General features: G+C 39.8%; 1 protein-coding gene and 1 long non-coding RNA gene across 4 annotated transcripts in view; one reads left to right on the top strand and one right to left on the bottom strand.

Moving 5' to 3' along the window:
- The window catches only part of GPC6 (glypican 6), a 718,331-nt gene that overhangs the window by 5,808 nt on the left and 685,854 nt on the right, over positions 1-26,669 (bottom strand). For all 3 annotated transcript variants that reach the window (XM_072931250.1, XM_072931246.1, XM_072931248.1), the window contains one exon: positions 8,879-9,015. In XM_072931250.1, coding sequence (XP_072787351.1) covers positions 8,879-9,015 — 137 coding nt within the window. The remainder of the gene's footprint in view (positions 1-8,878; positions 9,016-26,669) is intronic.
- LOC140684462 (uncharacterized) lies at positions 2-16,924 on the top strand. The gene is made up of 2 exons (XR_012056758.1): positions 2-5,040; positions 7,992-16,924. It is a non-coding gene; the product is annotated as an uncharacterized lncRNA (long non-coding RNA).

Genomic DNA, 26,669 nt, shown 5'->3' with positions numbered 1-26,669 from the left:
CAGCAGAATGAAAGATTAGTTTGAGACATAGTAATTCCAGAAATAAAACACTGCGCAGTAAATGATGTGCTAAGAAATTCAATCTGCAGTTCTTAAACAGATCCATTAACACTGTTTTAAAAATATAGTTTTTAATTTTACCGACTCCTAAGGATCTGTTTAGTAGCACAGCTGCATGGGGAGCAGAAAGGATTTAAGTTTTTCTATTTCCTAACTCTCCATATACTCCCCATCAAGAGCAATGACTGTGTGAACTATGGAAAAGATTCGCAAGCCCTGTTCGCAAGTCACCGCATATTAATATCCTCTGCTGACATGAATGGCTGCACACTAAATTAAGCATCTAACAGTGCATTCTGCTGTTTTTATTTCTTTCTGCTTAAAAAATATGAAGTCCTTTGTTGTATATAGCATATTTGTTCTGAGACAGGTTAGAATCCTATCTTGAGGTGTTATGGCTTTCCTAGTTTAAAAGAGCACTTAATTTTCCTCTCCAATTCTTCCTTGCATCTCTTTTTTAGACCACCATGAACAACATCTCCAGCCTACATGACATCCAGGCCCATAAAAAGCATTATAATTTTACCAGACTCCAGTATTCCCTTTGATTTGTTCATTATTCCTTTAAACCAGGCTATGCTTGCATGTCTCATGTACTCTGTGCATAACATTTAAGGTATGGCATTTCCTATCCATCCACAAATCTGAATCTTTTATTCAGACTCTTACCTTATAATTTCTTGATTACTGCAGCATTCCTTTCTCTGACCTTGAGTAATGCAGTCTTAGGCTGCTCGCAGGCAGCAAATGTGCTTTTGCACATCTTTACCCTACAAAAAGCAGCCCATGCTTCCAATCATCCTACAGTAAAAATCTCCATTACCCTTTGTTAAAGATGCACTCTTTGTCCCCTGCTGCTCTTTGTCCTCAGGAAGCTTTCCTTGTAGGCTTTTGCAAAGCTACATTTTTTCCTGCTTCGAATTTCTGTCAAAAATTATCAGTGCATTTTACAGTTGCCAGGCTGAAAAAAAGTTGACATTATATCTCTATGCTGGCGTGGCACTCTGAGAAAATAGTGCATCACAGTTTCCCTTTTCTCTCTTGTCTGTCTTCACCTACTATCTTTGTCTCCTATTTAGGCTGCAAGGGATTTGGGGCAGATCTACCCTTTGTTTACATTCTTTATTAGGATATGATCTATTTTGTAATTAGGGTTCATATCAGGCTGTCCTACTGATGTTTGTGGAACTCCTTGTGTGCATGTGGGCTCAGACAGTAGGAATGATAGCACAGTCTAGCCTACTAAAGACAAACTTCCACGATGCCTGGTACCAAATATAGTTTGAGAGTATTTCACATCACTCTCACTTATGTGTGTCCAATTCTCTACCAGCACTGAAGTTTGGCATTGATGACAGCATTGTTCATATTGGTCTGAAAATAGAAATATCTTTGGAAAATAAATGTGAAAGTAAGGGAGATGAAAGGACTTCCTCTGTTGAAGTCATGGTGAAGGGAAAATAAACTCTGCATTGCTTCTGGAGGTTCACAAGAGAACAAGATGATGCTTTGGTTGCACCAAGGAAGGGCTTAGTCTCAGCGTAATGGGCCCTTGCTTTGCAAGATGAGACTTATCTGCCAGGAGTGGCCTTTGAAGGCTTACATGAGAATAATCCTGGGGGTATGTGAACATTGAAGAACCAAACATGACTGCCAAAATACCCAACCCCAAGCTGCATGTCCTGTTGTTTCACTAGTACCATGACAAGGTACCATTGCTGTGGGGATCCCATCCAGACTCCTGCAGTCAGATTTACTGTGGTGAGAACACAGAGCTGCCTCCCTCAGTATGGAAGACTGCAGACCACGGTGTTATGAATCACTAAAGACAGAATAGGAAATAATTCTGCAGAGCTGCCTGAAGGCAGTAGGATGGAGACCTTGGCAGGCAGGGATGCTCTGGACTGCAAAGGAACAGCATCTCCATCTGTCACACGTCTCTACAAATGAAAGGGCTGCTGTAGATAAATTACTCAGCCTAGTAGTAAATCAGCAATTTCAAGGTGCAGTTGATTAAAAAAAGCAAGAATGTAAGAATTGAACTTCTGTCTCAGATAGAATGGTTGTCTTGTTCCGTATTCGTCCATGATGATGGCCATAGCTGTTAGTAGCTACAAGTGATCTGAAATTGCTAAATATTCATGTGGATTGGTTTCCTTGTTTATGAAGGACTAGCAGCTCTTTATTGCAAGCTGTTCATGAGAAGCTAAGGATAGCTCTGAGCACCTCATAGGCTTTCTTTGACTGATTTCTGTCTAATTTCATTTTGTCTTGCCATTAATAATAAAAGAAGAATGCACTGACTTAAAGAATTAGAGAATGCTCTGGTATGTGCATTTCATGGAGGTTCATATTTTGCACTGTGACTAATATGCATCTGATGTCCTTCCCAGGATCATCTAACTTCACATGGGGCAGCCCATTCAGGGATTTTGTAAAACCGCCACACACCCTGCTTTATCTGCCCAGGCTCTGGTGACCCCCAAAGCATACTGGCAACTGTACCTCACTTAGGTGTGTAAGGGACACGTACTTGATGTAGGTTAAAATCCATGGCCTTAACACTGCCTAACAGTTAGTTGGATGCTCAAATTCCCTTGGCATTTAGGACATAATAGAAAAAAGTTAGAAAGGCTGAAAATTAATCTTTAGGTTTACACACATACCAAATCTTGTGTGTTCAAATGCAAATGTCTGCGCATAAGCAGAGTCCTACTTTCACCAGATCTAGCCACCACCAGATCCAGTCACAGCTAGTCAGGAATTTATTCATCAGTGGAGCAGGGACAGCTGTTAGAGTCCCATGTGCCTTTGGCCAAATGACTAGTTCATTATGTTTCATCTGCTGGGATTTCCTTGCATAAACACAGACAGCTGGTGCCATTTGAATGCTCTTAGTTATTCTTCCTCTTCTTGTCACTAACTGAAAGGTGAGCTCTGAAAGGTGAGGCTTTCTGGATCATATCTGCAGGCTTTAGTGGGAGGTCTTGGACATCCGGGGCATCTAAAGTTAATAGTGTGTGTCTTTCTTAAGGCAGCTGAATTGAGTCTTGAATGCCACTAGGATGTAGGCTGCTTGATGTCATGCTGCCACTCCAGTAGGGTTTGAATATCCACTAGGTCCAGGGTCTAATTTCCCAGTTCCATGAAGGTGTCATGACTACTTAGACCATCTTACATAGCAGAAGGTAAGTGTATTCAGCCTGTGGAAAATTGCCTCTTCGAGTACACTGACAGGGTATTGGGGGTCTTTTTGGGCACCTTAACATTGGTGCTTTTAAAAATGCTTGAGCAGTTTTAACCCAGGCTCTGGTTCAGAGTGGAGGCAGTGTCCTGTATCACACTCATCCCAGATGGCCCAGAGAATCTCCAGTGGTACTACAACTGCATGGGCAACACATTCCTTATTGCCTCACCCCATATTTAAGTACCAGAATGTTTGAATGTCTCGCTGGATTCTGCTCTCATTGCTGAACTAGCTCACCTGCTTCTTTGCAGGGGGAGAGGAAAGACAGAACAGTCTATATTGAATGAAATATCTTTTAATAGTTTTCCTTTCTTTAAAGGACTGATGCAGATATGGGAGCATGCAGCCCAAGGTGTTTTGTGAGTGGCAGCCTCAGAGAGGCAGCCCAGCACATGTTCTGACAAAAGCATTTTGATGTGTGTGGGGTAGGGTTAAGTCACACTGAATAGGAAGCCATGTCTTGGGACCATGATTTGACAGAAGATTTGTTGCTGGCTGGGCAAAGTTGTTGAACACAGCTGCTTTTGCTGCAGTTCTGTAAGTTGAGAGACCCTTGTGAATTTTAAGCTTTGCTGCTGCTTCTGCTCCCCTTAATGATCTCTTTGTAGGCCTGGCCATTACAAGAACTGTATGCCCATTATAAATGAAGAGAAGTGCCAACCTGAATCAGTGTTCTTTCCATCCTCCTAGCAAAGGGAAAAAAAAAAAAAAAAAAAAAAAAGGGAGAGAGAGAAGCTAGCTTTCTTAGCCCGCTGAGTATAGAGAAGCTGAACAATACTGTTTGTTTTCTGGTGTTTGCTCCTTGCTCAGCTATGTCAGGATTTTAGTGTAATTTACATTGTTTTCTGAAATATTAATGCTTTCTGTTCCTCTTAGCCTTTCCACAGTTCTTGCTTGTCTCAGCAGACACAGCAAAGATGTCTTTTGGCACATCATAGCCAAGTGCCACAAAGCCTATTTAAAACCACTTCTCTTTTCCCCCTCATTTTTTGTTAAATAACCTGTTAATGTTCCACAGTGTCTGCTTCCTTTTCAAGTCTAAAAATGATTGATGAATCTTTCAGGTCATATATATAAAGCCTGTAAAGTTGACACCCCACTCCACCAAGAAAAAAGAAAAAAAAAAAAAAAGGAAAATAAAAAAGGAGGAATCTGATTTTTAAAAATAATATGTCTTAAAGGGCAACATTCTCCATACTTTGCTGCCGCAGCAGCTGCTTACAATACAACTGGGGCATGCCACCTAGGCAGTACTGGAGTTATTTCAGGTGCACAGAATTGTGGGCAATAGAATACAAAATACAGCACAGGCTTACTCAGGCTGGGCTGGGTTTAGACAGTCACATCTGGTCCAGAAAGATAAGTGCAGTGGAAAATTGGCTTGTTTGGTTAACTAGTTCACCTCATCTGATTCTGTTTGCTCAGGAGGTAATCCCCATAGGATATTTTCGGTTTGGTTTTTTCCCTCCATCTTGGAGAAAAGCTTGAGCAGATACAAGGAGAGGGAGAAAATGCCTCACTGCCAGTTTTTTTGAAGATATAAAAATAAACTAGAGCCATAAATTAAGACTAGGCATTTTTCACACATAGTGAGAAGTGGTTTATTCCTGCTTTCACTAGTGGTGCTGAACAGTTATCTGTGCCTACATCCATCTAAAGGACACTCAACTCTTTGTCACTGCAAGCTTTGCTGGACATCAGTGAGCAACTTTCTCATGGCAAACACTGATCTGGTGAGTCTTTCTTCCCACTGAATTTCACCAGAAATTAAAAGCTCTCTGCCAAAGAAGTAGACACTCCCACACGTGTGGCAGGAGAAGAGAATGTCAGGACAGCTGAGAATCTATCCTGTGTTTGCTTTGGTGGCATACCTTGTAGTTTTGAGCTAGATATTGAAAATTATAGTGTTAATTTTTCCTTTTATTCCTTACCTTTCTCTATGTTTTTCAGTTTGTTTTATTTTTCTGTCTCATATATGATTCTATTTCTTCTTCTGTTTGGAGGAGTGATAGGTTCTTTGTGGAAAGGAATGCAGGTCTCTTCTAATCCATGGATTACAGCTTTTCAGAGCTAAGATATGTTAATAAGTTTATAGCCCTGGTGAGCATGAACACCAGGATGATAGTGCATGAGCACAATCTCTCAGATGCTTTGGTTGGAATGAATTGGCTGAGTTGGCTGAAGCAATTAAAAGTTATTCTCCTGAACATCAGAGGGCTCCAGATTTGGTTGCTGTTCTTACTTCAGTAAAAATCATATATTCAAAGATTAATACCTTGGACTTGGTTTAAGTCCTAAAGCCTGATTTTCCATCATTCTTGGGAAAATTTCTTAATTCTGAGGAATACCTATTAGTGAAGATACCATCAGCTGTTATTAGGAATTTAATTGCATGTAGGGAGGGAGGTAAATTTTCAAAGTTTGATCTTAATGTTGTTTTTCAGATCCTAAATAGCTTTCAGAAATCTGTCTCTGCACATCTGGTAGAAGATGTTAATTCTTTAAACATAAAATTATGTTTGTGTTCTTTTGTGAATACAAATATGATGGAGAAATCCTGCTGGGCATCTCTCTAAAAGGCACTTTGTCTGAAGTAGCTATTATTATTGTCTTTAATATGGATTTTTCAAAAAAAGACATTCATCCATCTAATAAATATTTTCCCATTTCCACAGCACTTGGTTTCTACGTGATGTGACCTGATTAAAACCATTATTTGTACAGGATCAGCAATGAGCCAAGTGCACCCTTCCAGAACACCAAATGGATGACTCTGTTACCCCATGATTACTTGTGAATTGGCGACCTTCAGTTGGTGACCTGGTGTCACTGTAAATTAATCATGGCAGCAAAGTGATATTTAGGGAGTGTAATAACCACAAATGACCTTGGTGTAATGCCTCTCTCAGGAGAAAGCCAAGCTCTCATTCTCTGTGATCTCAGGTTTGTAACTCTTTTCCCCTGTAAAACCAGCATCAAAAGGTGATGTGTAAAGTGAAACATAAGGCATAATGTCTATCTGGCAATTCAAAGTTTCTAATTCTTTATTCCAAAATAGAATTTGATAAAAACCCCAGCAATAATTTCCTTTCCCAATGGTAGCCAACCCCATGTTGTCTTCTTACTTACAGCATTAATGTCTAGGAAAACAGGAGGTGGCTAAATTTCCTTTTTTTATTTCTACCACAGGCTTTTGTCATATTCTCTGGAATTCAACATGCAGCTCCTCATATAGCACAGGGGTGCTTATGACAGCTGACACAGTGAACACAGAGATATGTATATGAATGCTGGCCAGATTTTGCTATGCTCGTTCTTGTGAGCTAGTATTTGATCTCAGATACTAATCAGTCTGATAAAGGAAACCTTTTTTTATACCGCAGTAAAAGTCTTTGTCCACCAGCCAAGAGGTGATTTTGCATTTAGAGCTAGTTATTTTCAATACTGTTTTTAATACTATTTAATATACAGCAATGGCATTCTGTGGTGTTTCTCTGATTTATTACTATTGCCTCCACCTGAAGCATTTATTGAATTCTGTTACTATGACTATACATTTCCTTTCTGAATGAATATTAAACAGCAACTGGGCAGAGAAGCAGTGACTGGACCTGCTGAAATCATATCTTCAGGTGATACTTTGAAGCTGTCACGTCCAGTGAAACATCTGTAAGGAGATTATTAACAGAGGACTGCTCTTCTCTCTCCAGAACATTAATCTCAGAAGGCATAATGAAAAAACCCAGGCTTCTCATAAGATAAATTCTGCAAAAGTAGGGTGAAAAACTGCATGCATAAAATGCAACTCCTTAACTCCCAACAAATGTGGAAGCTATGCCAAACCCTTCAGTGCAGGAGCAGAAGAGAGCTGCCAAGTATTTGCCAGATGTAGTGCACACACTAGTGTTAAGCATGGAAACCAGGAGGAATAGATAGATATTAAGGGATTTGACTGCTCTTTTGTGGAAAGAATAGCATATATCTCTTACTGATGCATGCATCCTGATGTGGCTCATGGCATTTAGCTGGGGCGCCTTGAAACTCTGCTTAAATGCTGGCAGTGCACTGGCCTGGACTCATGTCTTTCAGAGTTCAATAACAAGAAAGGATAAAATAGAGAAAGAGAAACCACACATTTTTATTTCTCTCTTCACACCGTTCCTTTATAATGAATCCTGTAATAGCCAGATACTCTTATTAGTACTTCTCTGAATCCCCAGGGACTTTCTCCGGATCTGGGACTTAGCAACTCAGCAGTGGCTCATGCTTTTGGACAGATTTGTTCACATTCATCCATAAGTGGATTCAAGGGACTAGCAGTATCCCAAACAGCCCCCTACTCCTGTCTGTAAAACAAATTCCTTTGAAGGTTATGTAGTAAGGCTAGGAAAAATTGTGTGCATTCAGTGTGAAACATCCTCCTGTAAACTGTGCTCCGTATCAAAATGATCAGATGATGAAATGGTGGGGGCGGGGGGTGCAATCTATTTATGCATCTGTCCCTCCATACCTCCATGTAAAATGACACTGAGCATGTTTCTAAGTTTTTCTCCTATGTTGTCTTATTTGCACTGTTTTTTATACTTTACATGCTTGTCTCATTTTTTTCCAATATTTATTTGTTTGATTGGTTGTTTTTTATTTTTAGCTCATTTTTATATTCTGTCTTCATATATCTCTTCAGGTAAAAGGGAAATAAAGCTTCCAGTCCCTGAGTGCCAGAATGTGCCACTTCTCTTGAGATTCAGCTGTCACCAGACACTCAAACCTCTCCACTCCTCATCTCTACCCGAAAGCACAGGATACTGCTGCACACCTGAAACCATGCCCCTGGCATGGTCCCTGAGCAAATTCCCCCCCCTCTCAGCAGGGACAATCAGATCCTCTCTTCTGTCAGCTGATGAATCCACACTGGGACTTTTGGAGACACCTGCTCATCTGATGGCTCCTGCTCTGCTGCAGCCAGGGCCAAGTAAACTTCAAAATTAAAACTCATGGAATATCATCACAAATATGGGCAGATGATCACAGTTACCTCTGAAGAAGAGCATAAGGTCAAATCTTCTACACAAGATAAGTAGGAGTGCTACATTTATTCTCTGGTGGTGATTTTTCATTTTTTGCCCTCCCCCCCCACCCCCCAGTAAATAGCCTTAATCTTTGCCAGCCAATAGCAAGTAAAATTGAAATTCCAATTTCTGTTTCATCCCAGTATGGTATCCCGAGAGTGCAATTTCTTCACAAGCTGTCAGTCCCAACACAGGGATGCTAAATGGACCTAAAGAGCTATTTGAAATCTCAGTATAAATTATCCTTCTGGAGCTGAACCAGTGCACATTTTCTGCCTTCATATGCTGACCCCATGTGCACATTTACCCTGACTCATACTCTGACTTTAATGGCACTTTGACAATAAGTAATCTTGGCTACAAGTGGCGTGTGGACAACGGCTTGTTCTCCCCATTTCTGTTTCACCCTTATGAACAGTTTTGTGAAATACCCCCAGTTTCATGAATGCTTCAGGCCAGATGGGGATTTGGACCGGGTGGGGTGGAGAGGGGTCCACCTCACCTCGCCTTGGCGTGGCCATTCCAGCAGTCCTCCTCGATGGATGGACCCGCTGTCACTCGCTCATCCTTGCAGATTGTGTAGGGCAATGTTGACCAGAACTTTTTAGAGAGCTTTAGCTTTTCTTTAATGTCTGTTACCTGATTAAGAGACAATGAGAGGGAAAACAGATTAAAAAACATCAGCCACACTAATTATAATGTTAAACAATACATTGTATAAATTTGTAATGGTGATGACGGTGAAGGTTAAAAAAGCTAAAGGTGCTAAAACGTAATTTCCTTGTGTTTAAAAACAAGACACCCAGCATTTGAGTTCAGAACAAAGTCACCTTTTTCCACAGGCAAGACATTAATAAAAATGTTGCATCTTGTGCTTCCTAGTTTCCATTTATCTAAGGTTTTCTACATATACACCTTTTTAAGAATTAACATGCCTCACAGTCTGCTGAATATGAATTCAGTTAAATAGTGTACATCAGATAAACCCATCAGCTTGGTCATGTCTTAGAAAAATATTATATAGGCAGCTACATGTACAGGTTCTAAAAAAATGGTGCAGTGCTGAGCTGATGTTGAACTGATTTAAGATACATGGGCTGAATACACTGCAGTACATTTGGATCTCAGTTACAGTGAGAAGTCATGCAGAGACTATATTCATCTTTGCTATTATGTTTAGCTAAATATCTGTAGCTGAATACAGAATCTGCATGCAAGAAATGTTGGGACAATATTGAAACAGTTTCTTTATCTTATAAATTCCTTGAACAATAATGTAATTTGGCATGATTCAGGTGACAAACAGGAACAAACTGAATTTCCAGCATCAACTTAATAAATAAATGTTCTGACTAAAATTTTTTCAGTTCTTGTTTTGTGTATGGTATACTAGAGTGGAGAAATCTATAAGAATAGATAGAAAAAACAACAAAGGACAGACTACAAAGGATGAATGCTGCCACTGTTGGTCTTATGGAAACAGATACATTTCACATTAAGTTATAATAGGATTTAGGGAGCTTGTTGAATAGCTTTTAAAGGAAATCGCTAAGCTTTGTTCTTTAAAAAACCAAGAAATAAAAGCTCTCCATTCCTCCATTCAGTTTTGATATTGTCTTTTAGCTTGTTGAGGTACAATATTGTACTCAGCTATTTATCTCTTTTATCTTTTTTTCTCAGGACATGACAGCTCTCCTCACAAATGGCCTATGCTGCTTTGCCGTGCTTAAACTCTGTGGAATGTCACTTTATAAGCCAGGAGATAGAAACAGCTGAGGATGTTATTTCAGAAGCACTGTTTGAATTTTCATCCACAAGAAATAAGTAGGAGAGTATTTTTCTGTATGGGTTGTTGACAGTGTTTCTTGCCATGATAGACACCTTATAAATCTCCTCCACACCCCTTGCCAAGCCCTAGTTGCTTTGTTTTCACATGAGATACTAGTGGCATTTGCAAGCCTTCAAAGTCTCAATAGGGGAGCCCTGTCAAGCCAAAAATAAATTCCAGTTTACAGGCTGTGAGCAAGGCTTTGGCAGAAATGGAGAGGTCTCAGGATGCCAGCCCTTTCTGATGTCTTTGGTCCATAGGACCAGGGTTTTTGGGGAGATAGCAATCCCTCCTCTTTCTGCCCATGCTGAGGGTAAAAACCCCCAGGTCTCTAGTGGGACAGCTAACCAGCAAAAGCAACTCATTTAAGCTGCCCATTTATCATGGTGTGTAAATTCCTGCTAGTACACAGTGAGAATAGAGAAATTTTATAGAAAGTGTAAGAAAGAAAGATTATAGGGTGGAGGATCCATTAATATAAGTTTGCTGAACATGAAAGTCAAAGGGATAGATTTTCTAATTATTGCTTGTGCCTGGATGACTATTTACACGAGTAATCTGATTGATATTGGTTGTGGGTGATTAGCTTTCAGAGCAGTAACTTCATTGCTTGCTGGAAGTTATGTAAAGCTATTCAAAACTCATGTGTTTGAAGTTACATTCAGATTTTGCCCATATTCAAATTAAAGCTGGTGCTCTAGGACTTGCGGACCTCTGTTTTCAGCAAGTGATTCAACACCTACTGGAAAGTGATTTTCCCCCCGACTCTTCTAAGGGCTGTAATTTGGAGTAGAAACCTTTAATTTTCATAGAAGCCAGCAAAAGGATGGAGAGAGATTCTCACAGCTCACACACTGCACATGCTCTCCAGATACTCCCTGAAAATCAAAACAAGGACTCTCATTCCCCAGTCTCTTCTGAAGATATTAAATGGTGTCTGCATACTCCATATTCAATAACAAATCATTAAACTTCCTAATGGATTGTCTTTTTAATTTGTGTTGAGGAGGTACACCTGATAAAGTAAGATGGTCTTACTTTACTCAGGATCGTTGGTGAATGATGACTAATTAAATCTCAGAGGCATCCTCCTGAGGTGTTATTCCCATTTTAGAGCTTGGGGGGAGGCAGACCTTTGCATGACTCACAAAAGGCAGCAATAGTAAAAATTACTGCAGCTTAGGGAAACGTTACCACTCACAGCCTCTCGAGGTGCCTTCAATTCAGGTGCATTTAAAAATTTTTTTATGTCCTTCAGATATTTCCCTTCACAGCTATGTCCCACCTCACACCTTCCTATTGCATTATTTCACCATGGAGCTTTACACAACTTGTGTGGACTCAGTCTCTGGAGTCTTGCCCTTTCCTGCTGTCTGACCAGACCTCTGTTAATCCTCAGTTTTTTAGTACTGGAGTTTGCACATCTGTCTAACTGTTCCTTGAGCCTTATCCTGAAACTTTCTGGAAGTGCAGTGTGGTGTCTAATGGTTTTGCTAAAGAATTCTGAACATTGATTGATTCACCTTCTCTTTTAGGGAGTAGCCTGATGGCCTGGTATTCATCTGTGAGATGCATATTTGGGCAAAGGAGTACTTTTAATGTAACTTTAAATGCAGAATAGAATTAGGAGATGTAATGCCTGCCATGACATATTAAACTTTTTGTCTGTGGATTTCAGAGGCTTCAGTTTTGGGATCTTGTCAAGCATGACCACAGAAATTCTCTTATTAGTCCCCATGGTTACGCATGTTCCTCTGCACATTGTTCTGTTTGCCACCAGCATTTAAAAACTATGTAACAGATGTACAGACCCTTGAAAATAAGATAGACCCTTGAAAATAAGTTAACATTGCTTGCTTGTGATTTATGAAGTCAGACTACCGTATTCCCTAGTGACCTGTGGCCTTGTAAATGTTTCCTTGGTATTTCCTATTCTTTGAATTAAAGATTAACTTTCAAGCTTGGTTAGACTTCTGTGGAAACATTTAAATATGAGACATATGTGGTTTTGATATTTTACATATTTTCTTTTCACTTGCTCTAGCAGAGATTTATAGGGATTAAGACAGCTGGATATCTTTGGCTGTAGCTAGACTGATTTTCCCTAGTTATCTTCCTGACATAGCCCTGATATTATACTGAAATACCCTTTTTTCAGCTACTTTGGAGGTATGAAACTTGTTCTGAATCAAAATACTTTCTCATAAGAAAAAAGATATAGCCAGAAACATGCAAAAAGTTAGATTTTTAATTTATTTGGGACATTAATAAATGGATTTTAAAATAGCCTTGTCTTGATCTGTAATTGCTAACAGCAGAAAGGCATTAATGTAACTGAGAAAAGTTAAGTATTTGCATAATTTGCAAAGAGAAACTCATATCCAAAGTTTCAGGAATGGTATAGCTACACACCCTACATTGAGAAACTGTTTATTTTATATTTCTGCCACTGTCTTCTTAGGCAACCAAGTCAGTTATGTATATCATGCAATTCCTCAGCAAAACTTGGAAGGGCACCCCTGAGCTCAGTTCCAGGCCTACCAGCATGGATTCAGTTATAAGGTAAATAAAGCTGACCCATGTTTCTGTCTTTACTCACTTTGCATGCCAGAGTCATGAAGTGAGCTAAAAGCTGGCCCATCACTTTAGTAGGAATCAGACCCTAGCATTCCTTGCTTTATTTCAGGACATTTGGATAAAATGAGAATTCAAAGTAAATTTTGAATATATTATGTAAAAATAAAAACGTTCTGAATATCAGTTTCATAAGGCACGAAAGATTGCAGAAAGACCCTTGTCCGTGAACATGGCAGACAATGGAATCGCTTTGGCTTAATTTCTGATGGAAGAATGCTTCTTTGGCAGTGTGATAAAGTATGCTCAAAAGCAATTGGGGACAAAAAGCAAATTTTGAATAATAATTTAAAATTATTTTAAATTATTTTTTCTTGTTGTCCTGCTCTGCCAAATCTTCCCCTGTCGAGACCATCTCATACTCCTTCCAGATTTATCATCCCCACCCATATAACTCCTACTTTCAAAGTTAAAGGACTATCAGAAAATGCTAAAATTGTGTTCAAAGATGGTGAAATGCACACAAACCTGATGTCGGTTCAATGCAATAAATGAAATAAAATAATATGGAGTCTCTATGTCAAGAAGAAATGTTTCCTTTTAACCTCTCTTTCTTCTTCCTGATGTTTTTTAAATTGTATTTTTTTCTTGTTTATTCTGCAATTTGGAAAGATTTTCCTTTTGAAGTAAAAGCAGAATATTCATCTTGCTTTTCTGTCAACACTTTCTCCTTGTGGATGCTCGAAGATGCCTTGATGTAAAGCCCATTGAGAATTAAGCCTTCATGACCTGGAAAAATGTACAAATGTTTCTGGTGGTTCACTGGAAGTTGCTTGTCTGGGGTACCAGAGTGCCACCCCAGATGTTGTACTGTGGATTCTATGTGACAGCAAAGACACTTGGCAGATGTTTCAAGTGGCTGCTTGTGATGGGATGCTGTAATTTCAGGGACTTCAGGCCCTGTATGTAATGTATATTCTGCCAGTGTGTCACACTGACAGAACAGCTACAGACAGTGAGTGGAAAGAGGTCTGACATTTTGTCTCAGAGAACAGACATGAAAGCAGCCATCACAAGCCATGTTTCTGTCTGTTCAGTTTCTTTAGTCACAGACTCCTATGCCCTTTCATTCACAAGCAACATTTAACTAATGCCACTCTTCATGCTACATTATTTTCCAGTGAAAAACCAGACGAGCTTTTTGTTTGTGTGCTGCCTGCTTTGTCCTAGAAGTGTCTAAGACAGCCAGCCAAGCACTCAGCACCCTTGCAATCTTTATTAAAAATAATGTAGACCTTGTATAATGGTGGGCAGCTGGATAATGGATTTGTGGATATGGTGCTTGAGCACCTGAGCTGCATGTGGAATTGTGAGAGGCATGCCCTTCATCATGGGCATGGTCAGGTAGGAAGAACAAACAGTTCACCACCATTTGATTTGTGTTCTGCCGTACCAGCAGAAAACTGCGCCAGACTTTCATACATCGATTTATGTCCATTAGGGATTTAATCTGAAAGCATTCAAAGACTAACAGCTAACAATTTGCTTAAAAGGACTAGGTTAGCAATCACATATTATATACTGTTTCTAAGTTGTTATGTTTATATGTCTGCTACATATGTGTGTCACAGTCAGGGCAGGAGTCATATGACAAAAGCAGCTTAGTATAGGACAGCTGGGTATTTTAACTGTGTATTTTAACACAGTTTTCCTTGTAAAATGGGCTTAATGAAAAGCAGTTAAATAAGTTTGAGGGACTGTCCCCCAAGAAAGATGTGTCTCCTGTGTGTTCTTTGTTACTTCTCTCATCTTTATATAGATATCTCAGAGGCACTAGGGATTTATGCCTAAGTAACTGAGCTGGGCTCCCTCTATCTCATTCAGCTATTTAGCTAAAAAGGATCTCTCTCAGACATTTTATTAAAGGCACCTTCATATCTCCTCTGATTAGACATAGGGAGCTTAGGCACACATTTTATTTAGAATGGCTCATTAGGCGCCCAAAATTTCAACGCACACTAGGTACCTCAGTGAGGGTGACTTGCTTCGATTATAAAAGAAGTGAGGCAGAATTTTATTTGCCCTATATGGAAATTTTTCTTTTCATACATTATACATTTCCATACTTTCTCACAAAACAAATTCAAATGCCAAGCCGTTGCCAAACCACCATGCACTTGATGGCGGATTATTTCAGCTTTTTAAAAAGTGAGGCGTGTGCCACATGGACTCAGCAGGATTTGAGCATTGCATTGCCCAGCTGCCAGGGAGCACCCTGGGTTTGGGGGGCCCTCGAGATGGCAGTGTTGCTCAGTCTTGATGCTGCTGCCAGCCCCCTTCAGCACACCCGCTGTGTTTCCCAGAGAATAAGACCGTAGATTGTTCCGCTGAATATAAAACTGACAACCCTGTTATTTTAAACTCGAAAGTGACAGGCTGTTATTTTAATGAGGTCTGCCAGTGCCAAGGTTAACCAAAGCTTTATTTTCCCTACAAAACATTAAGACTGCGGTTCTAAAAAGGGGGCTGTGAAATTTTATGGTTATTGATACTTTCTCAGGGCATAGAAGTTCTGAGAATTTCACCCAGGTCTTCTTGCTCAACAAATGCTTTTTGTTTTCCATCTTTTTTTTTGTTTTTTTTTTTCCCCTGACTTTGTGAATCTAAATGGTCTGGAGCTTTACCAATAACTGCCTGCTCATGATTCATGTTTCTGAATCTGCAGAATAGCAGATGACAGCTCTTCTAATCAAGAACTAATGCAGAATCCCAGTTATAAAGCACAAATGAGTGCCTGGGTAATTTGTGAAATAAAACAAATGAGCCAGGAGACTTTACAAAGCAAGATTTTTCTCATCAGAGTACTTTGAAGAAAAATGAAAGGATTTGTTGCTGTCATTGTCTCTGAGAGTTATTACCTTTGACAAGAAAAAAGTTAAGGACTTTAATAACAATAAAGAATGGCTATTAACCTTACTGAATTCTCAGAGTAACACATATATAAGTTGAGTGTTAGGGTGCCTTCAGCTTCCATACTAATACTCCTACACTTACTTATCTACATTCACGTCACAATCCCCAGAAACCCAACACTGACTCACTTAAGTTTCTAGTGCCATTTGAGGCACCTGCAGTGATCTGGGGAGGTCTCCTGCAACTTGTGATTTATATGTGACTGCCCAGGGTGCTGTCTTGGATGACCTAGCTGAATTTTGTTGTATTGAGCTTTGACCTGAAACAGGCATTTTAAAACAATCCAGGTTTCCTACTGCATGTTTTTCAGGAAAATATTTTGCGGGTCTGCATGACAGCTGACGTGATCCCACAGAAGGCTCCTTTCCATCTGTGGCCCAGAAACTCTGGCGTCACGTCGCAGGTTTGCTGGCTCCAAGGGCAGGAGCTATTGCTCGTGTAGGGGGTAGGCAGCCACTGCTCAGACCTGACAGGCTTGTGCTCCAAAAGAGTACAAGCAAACAGGCATGTGCCTTTGGCATCGCTGCCTTTCTGTGTCTTAACCCTCACATGGGGATCCTACCTTCAGCAGCCCCCACAGCCCTGCAGAGAGCACAACGTTGTCTCGCATCATCAAATGGACCTTTCTTTTTTATAAAACACTGACAATTTTGCTTACAGGCAGGTAGAGCTCCTGCCACATTCAACATTCGTTTTGTCTGGGGAGAGATGAAAAGTAGAAATATGTCCAATGGTGGAACAACCTGGCCCAAATGTCCTTTCCATAAATGTGTCCATTTAAACTCTACACTTTGACCCCCAGTAAATAAAAACATTGCTTTTGGAAGGTAGAAAGTACAGGAAACAATAATGCCCCAAAATGGAAATCTGTAGGACCTGAAGCAGCTTTCCCCTTCCCTGCAATACCTAGGAGCAGCACTATAAAGCTGGTCTATAAATCTGATTCAAGCAAATCCAAAGCACTCAGAGCAATCAGCTTTTTATTGCAGATAAGTATTAAAGTAGCATCAGAAATATGTTGGAATCTTAAAGATAAAATGCCAGAGGCTTTTCTGTGGCAAGGGTAAGCTGTTAAGCACTGTTTCTTTCTGAACAGTCCCTCATCTCTCCAAGCAAAAATGTTAATAGCTAATGTAAACAATTACTAATAAAGTCTTTCAACCTTACATAGAATTTCATTTGTCCTGGAAATGTTCATCTGGTGCCTGTAGTGAAGTGGCTGTTTCTTCTCTTAAAACTCAAGGGTTTAAAAGGAACTGCATGTGTTACAGCAGAAAAATAGCTGAAGCCTCACAAGAGCCATGAGAAGTGTATGATTTCAAAGGGCAGCAAGAGCTGGGAGATATCCTTTCATAACAGAGCAAGGATAATTGTACTTCATACTTGAAGCAGCCTTACATTTAACTTCACTTCTTCTAGTAGTTATTTCTTGACATAGCTCCTTTGCTTTCCAAACTGAAGAAGTTCTCAGAGACTCTCAATGATTCAAAGCCAAACTTTTCAGGCCCTCTTATCCCAGGGGATCCCCAGGTCCCACAGACTCAGCCCGAGGGAGAGCAGCTGCAGAGAGCAAGGCATTAGAATGGCAGAATGCTCTTCTCCACATCATAATCTAGATTAATAATGTTCCCATTATTAATATTCTATGGAAACACCCCAAACTTGCAGCTGTACCATGCAAACTCCTGCTTGTTCTAACATCAAGATTTATTCCATCCAAAATTAATGCCTGCTAGATTTTCCTCCCCTAACACTTCTGGTTGCCAGACATTCTCTTCTGGAGCTGGAGCTTGGTTTCAATGGCCTGGATATTTTCCTTCTGGATTATTTTAATCCAAATACATAAAAATCTGCATTATTACAAGTGGTGAATATATAGAGTCAGGAAAAGATTAAAACTCGGCATAGAGGGTTTGTGATGTTGCATACGCATATTGTAGTGATATGTAGTTTTTTTTTTTTTTGCCAAATTTTCTTTCTAGACTCTCCAAGGAAGATGCCACAATTTCATTTTTAGAGTTGTTTCAGGGATGAGAAAGTTATTAACAAATTGGTGTTAAATCACATGCAATATAAATGGTTAAAACACCTAAATTATAAGTGAAAATCACGAAATACTGAGAATGAAAAAGGTAATGTTTTCAGAGACACAAAGTTATGCAAAAAATATTTCTGGCAGGTCGAGTAGGCTCAACAGGGAAAGTGCTTATCAGGAAAACAATCAGAATCAGAGAGAGCCTGGTAGTGTCAATCTGCTATGTCAATATACTAATGCCTTTCTACTGAGAAGGGAAGCTGAGGCGGAGTTGCACTCTCTTGTCCTTTCATGATAGAGTTAAGTACCCCAATTACTGGATCCTCACAGAACAACTGCACAGAGCTTCCTCAGGGCTGCCACAGACTCAGGCAGATGCAGACAGGAGATGGAGAGGTTGGGTGTGAGTCCAGCTGCCGCTGTTCTCGAGAATCACTCTAAAAGAGGGAGGAAATTTAAGTCCAGGTAGAAGCATAGCAAAGTAATGGAGTGTTCTCATAAGATTTTATCCTAGAGCAGCAAAAATAAATTCCCTGTTTTCTGCCACGACTGGGTGGAAAGTCATGACTTTAGATATTTTTTCAAAATTGGTGCTCAATCTAATCCTGAATCACGAAATGGACCCTTCTTTGGTTCTCTTTGAAGCAGATATGTATATCTGGAGCCCTCAGTCTGGGCCCTGTGACTTGGTGAGCGGTATGAATTCAAGGTGCACAGCTCACCTCTGCCATAAATTCAATACACTGCAAAACCATTTGTGAAATCTAATCTGGACAATTTAAAGAGCAAACACTGATGGATAAGAATGAGCACAGTTTCCAGCACTTGAGGTATACTGTGTGAATTTGAATGAGTTCTCTGTCCCAAAGAGTTTTTATTCCAAATAGAAAAATGAAGAGAAGAAAGGAATACCCCATTATAGATGAAAAATAATCATATACCAAGCAAATTACTTGAAATCAGAGAGTCACTGGATAAGCAAAGCATTCACCTACATCTCTAGTGCCTTCCATATAGTGAAAACTCTATTTTCCCTTCTTGAATTCTGCATGAGGTAAAAAGTCTCCCCGCTTCTCCCAGCACACCTACCTAGCAGCTGTGATAATATAGCACAATTCAAGCTATATTTTAATCAAGCAGGTAAACTCACCATACAACTAGGCTTGGTGTTACTGCTTGAGTATTTGTTGTGGCTCTTGGGCAGGCTTTGTAGCTTGCCATCCATCTCCCTGTCACCACAAGCATGCTGCTGGCATCTGGGAACTCTATGTCACTACACTGCTGAGGGGAACACATCACTTTCTGGATCCTACCCAGGGAAGAGGCCTGAGTCAAGAAGAAGCTGCATATGTAAACTTGTTTTTGTCTTTTTTTCTTTCCACATGTACCGACCTTTTTCCTGTGCTTGCACCCTCCTCTTCCCTTAAGAGAGCCCAGCATCACAGAGGCTGTGGGGGGGAAGACAGGCTGAATGGTTCTGCTGGGACAGGGATGCTGTCACTGGGATATTTCCAAACACAAATGGAAAATGGGAACGCATCTCTTCTGCATCTTCTGCTGTGGGCTGTGAGGGCAGGGTGGGTGGTGAAAGGAAAGCTACAGGACTCAAAGCAATCAATTTGCAATGGATATCTGGTGAGTCACTTCACAAAGAGCAGGAAAATATTCTTGTCTCATTCTTCCCTCAAAGCCCAGGCAATCCTGTGTGTTCCTCACAGTTGTCTCTGAGAACAAACAGGTACAGCCGAGCTGCAGGGCTGCCTCTAGCTGGCAGGCAGCCTCCTGCCAGTTACTGCTCCTGATGGAAGCGAGTAGCTGGACAGAAGATCGATGCTTGCTCCTCGCACACAGGAGCTTAAAAGCAGCCCAGCTCCTGCGCCAGCCCCCTCATGATGGAGGCAGCTGTGCACTGGCTATTTGTTTGGCTTTTTTTTCAAAGTGCCTACCCCACCTTTGTCTGCTGATGCTTTTCAGCCACACCAGGTGTTTGGTGATCACAGGCTGTGTTCTCACGGTCAGGAGTCTATCATTACAAAAGTAACAAGTGCTGCGGTTTATTTGCCTCCAAAATCTAGAAACTTTGAAATCCATGTTTAGGGGAGTTGAGTAACAGTCACAAAAACTGGAAAGTTGGATTTGTTTTACTACAAGAGTGAAGACTGCAGATTTTAAGAAAAGCAGTTTCAGAGGACTGGGAGTGAAAAATCTAGAACATTTGCAATTTTGTCTATAAAAATTACACCAGAGTTCTTAACAGTGTAGGAAAAGACTCAAAATGGAAAAAAAGAATATATACCCTCACAAGTGTAGTGTCATAAGGGAGCTAAATATAATAATAGAAACATTCACATTTTCTGTCTATTTTAGTTATTTTCCAGTCAGGAGCTCTTCAGCAGACAGAAGAGATTACTCTCACTGAGTCAAAGCTACCATTGATACTGAATGCATAAAATATAGGCCACTGCCTGAAGAATATTTTCAAGATCCCATAAGGATTTTGAGCTTCACAAACTCTCACTTCTTATCTTCTTAATTGGAGTATTTAAAGAATGTCATTTGAAAAGCTGGGATTTGGTGATTTGGAGTAGAAAAGGATCAGGAAGGTAGTGGCACAATGTAGAAGGTTCCTAGTTACCCTCTGTAAGAGTTGATACAAGCATGTGAGGAAAGACCAAACCTTGCCATCTCTGAACTACCTCTGAGAGTAGAGACAGAAGCTTGACAGAAAAGAAATATGATTTTTGGCAAGGGAGAGGGAAAATTTCTCTTCTAGAATATTTTCCTCAAAGGGCTCAGAGCAGTTTGAGAAGTTAAACTATAAGGAAAAATTATGAGGGTTCATCTAAAATAAAAAACTCACTTAATTGTTTTAAGCATCAAATCATTCTGCAGCAGGGATTATGTTATAATTTATAACACATTTTTGAGTCACTGCGAATTTATTTCAGTACTTCCTTGAAAATTGACTGACAGTAATTTATGCGGGCCAAAGTCATATTCTGTCAAATGTGTCTCAAACTATCGTATATCATCTGTCCATGAAAGCCACATCTACCCTGTGTAGACACAGGGAATTTGAAAAAAAATAAAAAAGAAAAGGAAAAAAATATAATAGAGGAACAGAAATATTTTATAATGAATAAGATAACACTTGGGATAAAAAAGGAAAGAAACAGATGAAAATGAGTTTCAGACAGACTGCTCCACAGCTATTCACTGCTCTGACATCTTTGCATACAAGAACAGCAGTTCCTAGAGGGGACCTGGTGTTTGTGGAGGAAAGGGAGCAAATGTACAATTGCTTTCAAATGTACAAATGCTCAGAGAGGAGTGGCTTGAAAAATTTAAAATCCCTGTAGAAAGAAACAGCCCAGAACCAGTTTTTCTTTATTTAATTGCTATGTACAACAGAATAAAAAACATGAAGCAAATGCGGTGTTCAGGGGAAAAAAATAAAAGGAAAATTATACTTATTAGCATGCCTTTTATTCTGCACTGTTAACATCTTGCTGTTGTGTAAAAGGATTGCCACAAGGAAGAACAAGAAGCAAGAGAAGTACAGAATTCTAATTGAGTTTTCCGTGCTAAATAAAATACCACGATGATTGCTCATTCATTTGGCATTCCTGCTCTCCCTGAGTCAGCACTCTGAATGGCAACATCCATCTGTGATATTTCTGAGCAATAGCCTGACCTATGGGTCATTTGCCAGTAGAGCAAACATTTGTTGACTACCCTGCCCTAAATGTCAAGCAAACAAGAGTTTCATTCTCTCTGGTTCACATCTTGAGCAACAAATGGGCACATATGAGGAGGACAAATTATTCCACAGCTATGAGAAGAGGTGATGAGGTTGAAATTTTTTTTGACACAGTGGTAATAACTTGCACTGGAATATAATGAAAAATTCATTACTTCTTATTTTACTGGAATATTTTTTTTCTTTTTCAGTTTTATCTCTATCTCATTTTCTTCTTCCTTTGTGCGGCACATTATCTCCTTCTGCTGTCTCAGTTGACTCTGTCTGTCCTGCATGGCTGGGGTCATCAAGAGATGTGGTCTGGTAACCAGCTCCCAAGGCTGTGATAGTTCCAGGTTTGATCTGTGAACACCTGAGGGGAAACATAAGTGAACCCTTGCAGGCATCAGAGGTGGCTTTAGAGACTCTTTGGCACCCAAACTGTAGGCCTGCCAGTGTAAGCATAGCTAAAGGGCAGGAGATTTGTTGGGTCAAAGCATATAGGGCTGTGCAATGTAGACATGGGCTTCTGTTGGGCTGTTTTGCCAGGCACACCATTTTTAGGACCAGGAGATCATTCCATGCATGTACATAGACATATACTCCCCTATACTTAACTGCTACTGCATGCTGAAGTCATCTAAATCAGATACTACAGGAAAAACTAGAATTCCATCCAGTCTTTATACCCTGATTTCCTTTCCCAGAAACCAGGAATTACAAAAGTTTTGGGAGGTGTGTACTTGAGTCTTGACAGTCTGAAGCTGGTGCTGAGCCAGAAGTGTTAGCTCAGCGTGAGCATCCAGAGCAGATGGATCCTGGTGTTTAGCCTTTTCCTGTGAAGGCTGTGTGAGCCAACTCACTTTTAGGTATGTCAGCATGCAAGAGGTTAAAGCATATTAAAAAAAGTTTCAAGAAACTTTCCGTAGAAACTAAAGTTGCCTGTAGTCATAGAGCAGATGTACTTCTTTGGAACAGCTATAAATCCTTTGAGTACCCTAATAAATACACTGAACATTCATTGGAACAATGTGCCCAATGGATTTAAACTGCATCTTATCACTTTTTCCTGAAAATAATTATCACACCTATTAGAGGCTATATTTGGGATTTTTACCCTTACACATATATCTGCTTTCCTCTCTCTAGACAGATATTCTGCCATGAAGGATATGTGCATTTGCAGCCTGATTTTCTCCCCAAAGAACAGAAATAACCCCATGACTATACACTGGGGCACTGCTTACAGTTAAATCAAGGTGCCCTTGAATATGGCTGGAAGCTACAGGCACTGAAAATCCTACTTTTAAAGTCTTCCAGGAGCAACACAAACCTTAGTGCACAAAACACATTTTCTGTCTCTTTTCATATCAATCCATTGGATGATCACGCTGTAGTAATGAAAAAGTAGTTGAACAAGAATTTCAGAGCAGAGTAGTTGTGGTGGTATTTCTGTTAACTGCTTTTCCAAAATACTTTGGTGGTCACAGTTGCTACTTTTGAATGACTTTCTCAGAAACATCTTCACTGCAAAATAAAGCCCAATGAAAGCTCTATACTTAAATATTTTTAAAGCCTTGACAAGCTAGATTCAGTGATGCTGCCTAGATTGGATTCAGTTTCTTGGGACTATTTGTAGATGGTTTAATTTTTTCTTTCTGACTCAGACAACAGTCAGGTATCAGTGCTAGGATCTTAATTTTTCTCTGAAATTCAAAAGCAATTCAGTAAGTAGAAAACATAAAAAAAAACCAAAAACAAAAACACCACCAGAAAAAAACAGATTGAACGACCTCCCATAAGGATAGTAAGATTTATGAAAAATCCACACAGTATTCTTGCCAAAAAGAGAAACAAGAAGTTATAATACTAGGGAGGAGCAAATAATGCACAGGGCCAGCTCAAGTGAGTCCAGCAGGAAAACTGTAAATAAATTCAATTACAGAAAGAAGGATGTGCCTGATAACTCTAGGAGTATAACTAAAAATTCTTTTTGATGAATGTACAATGGATACATGTAATTCTATACAATGGAGAACAAAATTATTTTGTGCAGACAATTCATAGCATGCTGAAATCATTCTTCATTGCATTAATTCGACTCCAAACACCAAGAGTTGGTCTTGCTTGAATATGATGAGTGGTAGCTTGCATTACAGCTCAGACCAATGTTATTTTCACCACAAACAGAATTTTCCCAATACAATACTGGGAGCAGATAGGTCTGGTTGTCCTTAGGGACAACAAGCTAAGCTGCTTTCTATCAGCAGACAGATGATTCCTGGATGTTTACCTCAGCAAAGAAAAAGTATTATTCAAAATATAATAGTAATCCATACTTGGGGATTAAAGCATCCTCGAAAATCCAAGCGATATTTCCTCATAACAAGCAAAATATTCACAGTGCATACGGACATCCTGCAGACATGTGTGGATGAGATGCTTCACATAGAAAAGTAATGATACTGTGAAAGGCACAAATACTCAGGTTTGCAGTATAGTAGTCACAAAATGAGCTGTGTATTCACTTGTAAAAAGAAAACTTGTTTATGAATAGGAAAGCCATATGGAAGCATGGCTCTTCTACCAGCAGTAATATTCATTAAGTGTATTTTGAGCTGATATGGAAATACATCACAGATAAATTACCTATGGTTTTCAGTATTTAAAATTTTAAAAATGGCAGCAAATGTAAGGCATGTTCCTCTTTGTCCTCCCTTGAGAAGTCAAAACAAAAATACTAATGTCTTTCTAATGAACACTACTTTGTTTATCCAGAATCCAAATAACACACACAGGCTGAGAGTGAGCATAACACACTGTGTTGCAAGAAACTTAAATCAAAACTGATATTAAATCAATGTCCTGATGATTTGCTTCCCCAGAGCACTCCCAGTCCCACAACAGGAAGGCTGCTGAAAATTAAAGTAGTAGTGCATCATAATAAAGATTAGCTTTATTTGAGCCAGGAACAGATTTTTGCCAGTATTAAGTGCTTAATTCTCACTGACTCTATTTTTTTAGGGGCATACACATTATGCACAGACCATCTATTCTCCATGAGGTGTAGGTTACATCAATGAATACACCAGTCTCACACATCTTAGGCAGGAGTGCTGTTGGACATGGTGTTTTAAATGGTCTGCTAAGGGAGTTGGCATGCCAAGTTCCAAGAAGATTCAGCAGAATTGCTCATCCCAGTCCTTCTATTGAACCTGGACACAGTCCAGGATAAAATAATACCAAAATTTCAAGAATGCTTTAATTGATATTTCTCCTATACTTGAAAAGTTATAAATCTAAGTATGTTTGTATAAGCATACATTTTTAACCCTAGTTAAAATCAATAATACTGACCAGTAGCCACTGGAAATAGATCTATATTACTTCATAAAAGTAGGAAATGGCCCAAGCATGAGACCTCAGGTGGTTCATGGTGCTAAATTGTTAACATGTTCCCTGGAACTATGCTCAATCACCCCAAGTGCTTTCTCCCTTGCAATGCCCTGCCATGGCTTGGTGGAGAGTTCATTCCAGGGATGGTTCCCAGCAGACAATGCACATGGGACTGCATGTTTATGATACCCTCTGCTCTGTACAGCTCTCTAATGCCATCCTGGCAGGATTTGCCTTCTCTTGCACAACCATACATCTTTCCTGCCACATTAAGGGTACAGTGACACACATGCCCAATTCAGTGCTGCCACATGGATGGATCACACACAGCACTCACATTATTTCAGATTGTTTGAATTGGACACGCACACACACAATCAGTATTTTCTAAGACTATAGCAACATAATTTGTGACCCACAAGAGGTCCAGGACCAAGAAGTGTGGTCTGTGGGTGCAGGCAGTTTGTTTCTGAGGAAATGAGTCCTCATCAGTGTGAACAAGGCACAGTTTACTTTGTATAGCCTCAAAATGTCAGGATCATATCCTAGCCTTTTCTCTATTTAGTGGCATCACTATACCCTTATAGGCAGCCCAGGTTGATATTTGCAATACACATGGAAACTCCTTTGCCTAACTTGGTGGATGTGATCCAGTTGCCCAAGTGTTGCCATTACTGTTGGAGATGCCCCAGAGAATGCTACCTGGATGTCAGCTGTGGCTTCAGAAGGGTGCATGACTGCTGTCACTCTGAAGCACTGCAGTGGCACATACCTTGTGCCATGTAAGTAAATGCATGGAACTCTGACAGTGAAAAAGTTAGTTGCATTCCAAATGCTCAAATATCTGATACCTATGGATCTCATGCTCATCTGACACTGATGAACAGCATCTGGGAAGTGCTTCTTTGCCAGTAACTCAGAAGAGATGGTCTGCAGGCTGGGTACAGACTACAGATGGACAAAAGTAGGAAAGCTGGAACTATGAACTTCACAGAGAGTTGGAAATTGTAAATGCTAAAAAATTCAAGCTTACTTAGGGCAAACTAGGATGAAAACTTAATTGCTAGTATATTTTAGATTGGAAAGGCTAGGAAAAAAATCCTCTGTGAACTGAATGTATTTAGCATGTTTATTTGTACTTCAGGATTCATGCTTAGACCACAAGAAATTCAAAACTGTGACTTCATGTTCTGAACACCTACTGAATCTTCATTGTGACTCACCCATAACCTAAGAAAATGAATGGAAATGTTGATATTGACCTCACTGAACTTAATGTTAGGCTCTACGTTTCTTTTTCTATGTACAGTTTGACTTGAACATTATGCCCAGGTTTGTTTTAAGAGGGTGTCTGAGTTAATGTGCTATGTCCACATTTGCATGCTGTGGATGAATGAGCAGAGGCTTCCTGCAAAATCACTGCAACAGTCAGTGCTCAGGCCTGCTGAAAAACAAGGTCATTTGCTGAAAAAGCTGAGTATAGTGTTATTAGCCTAATTGTGGGCTCTAGTAAAGGAATGTGGTGTCTTGTATTAATATGTATTCTGCATCTCCTATTTATCTGGAACAAGAGTTTTTTGGCTCACTGATTCCGAACTCCATTAATGTCACCCCAGAAAAGACAGTCCAATCTAGCTAGAATGAGTTCAAATATATAGGCAAATAAAAAGATGCTTGCTATAACCTAATATGGGTATAGTTTAATTGTCTTCAGTGAAAGTGCTGTTCCAAGCACCATGAGACCTACA

The sequence above is a fragment of the Taeniopygia guttata genome, chromosome 1 (genome assembly GCF_048771995.1).
Source record: "Taeniopygia guttata chromosome 1, bTaeGut7.mat, whole genome shotgun sequence".
Taxonomy (NCBI): Eukaryota; Metazoa; Chordata; class Aves; order Passeriformes; family Estrildidae; genus Taeniopygia; species Taeniopygia guttata.
The sequence above is the reverse complement of the archived record's forward strand: the minus strand, read 5'-3'. Positions and strand labels throughout refer to the sequence as shown.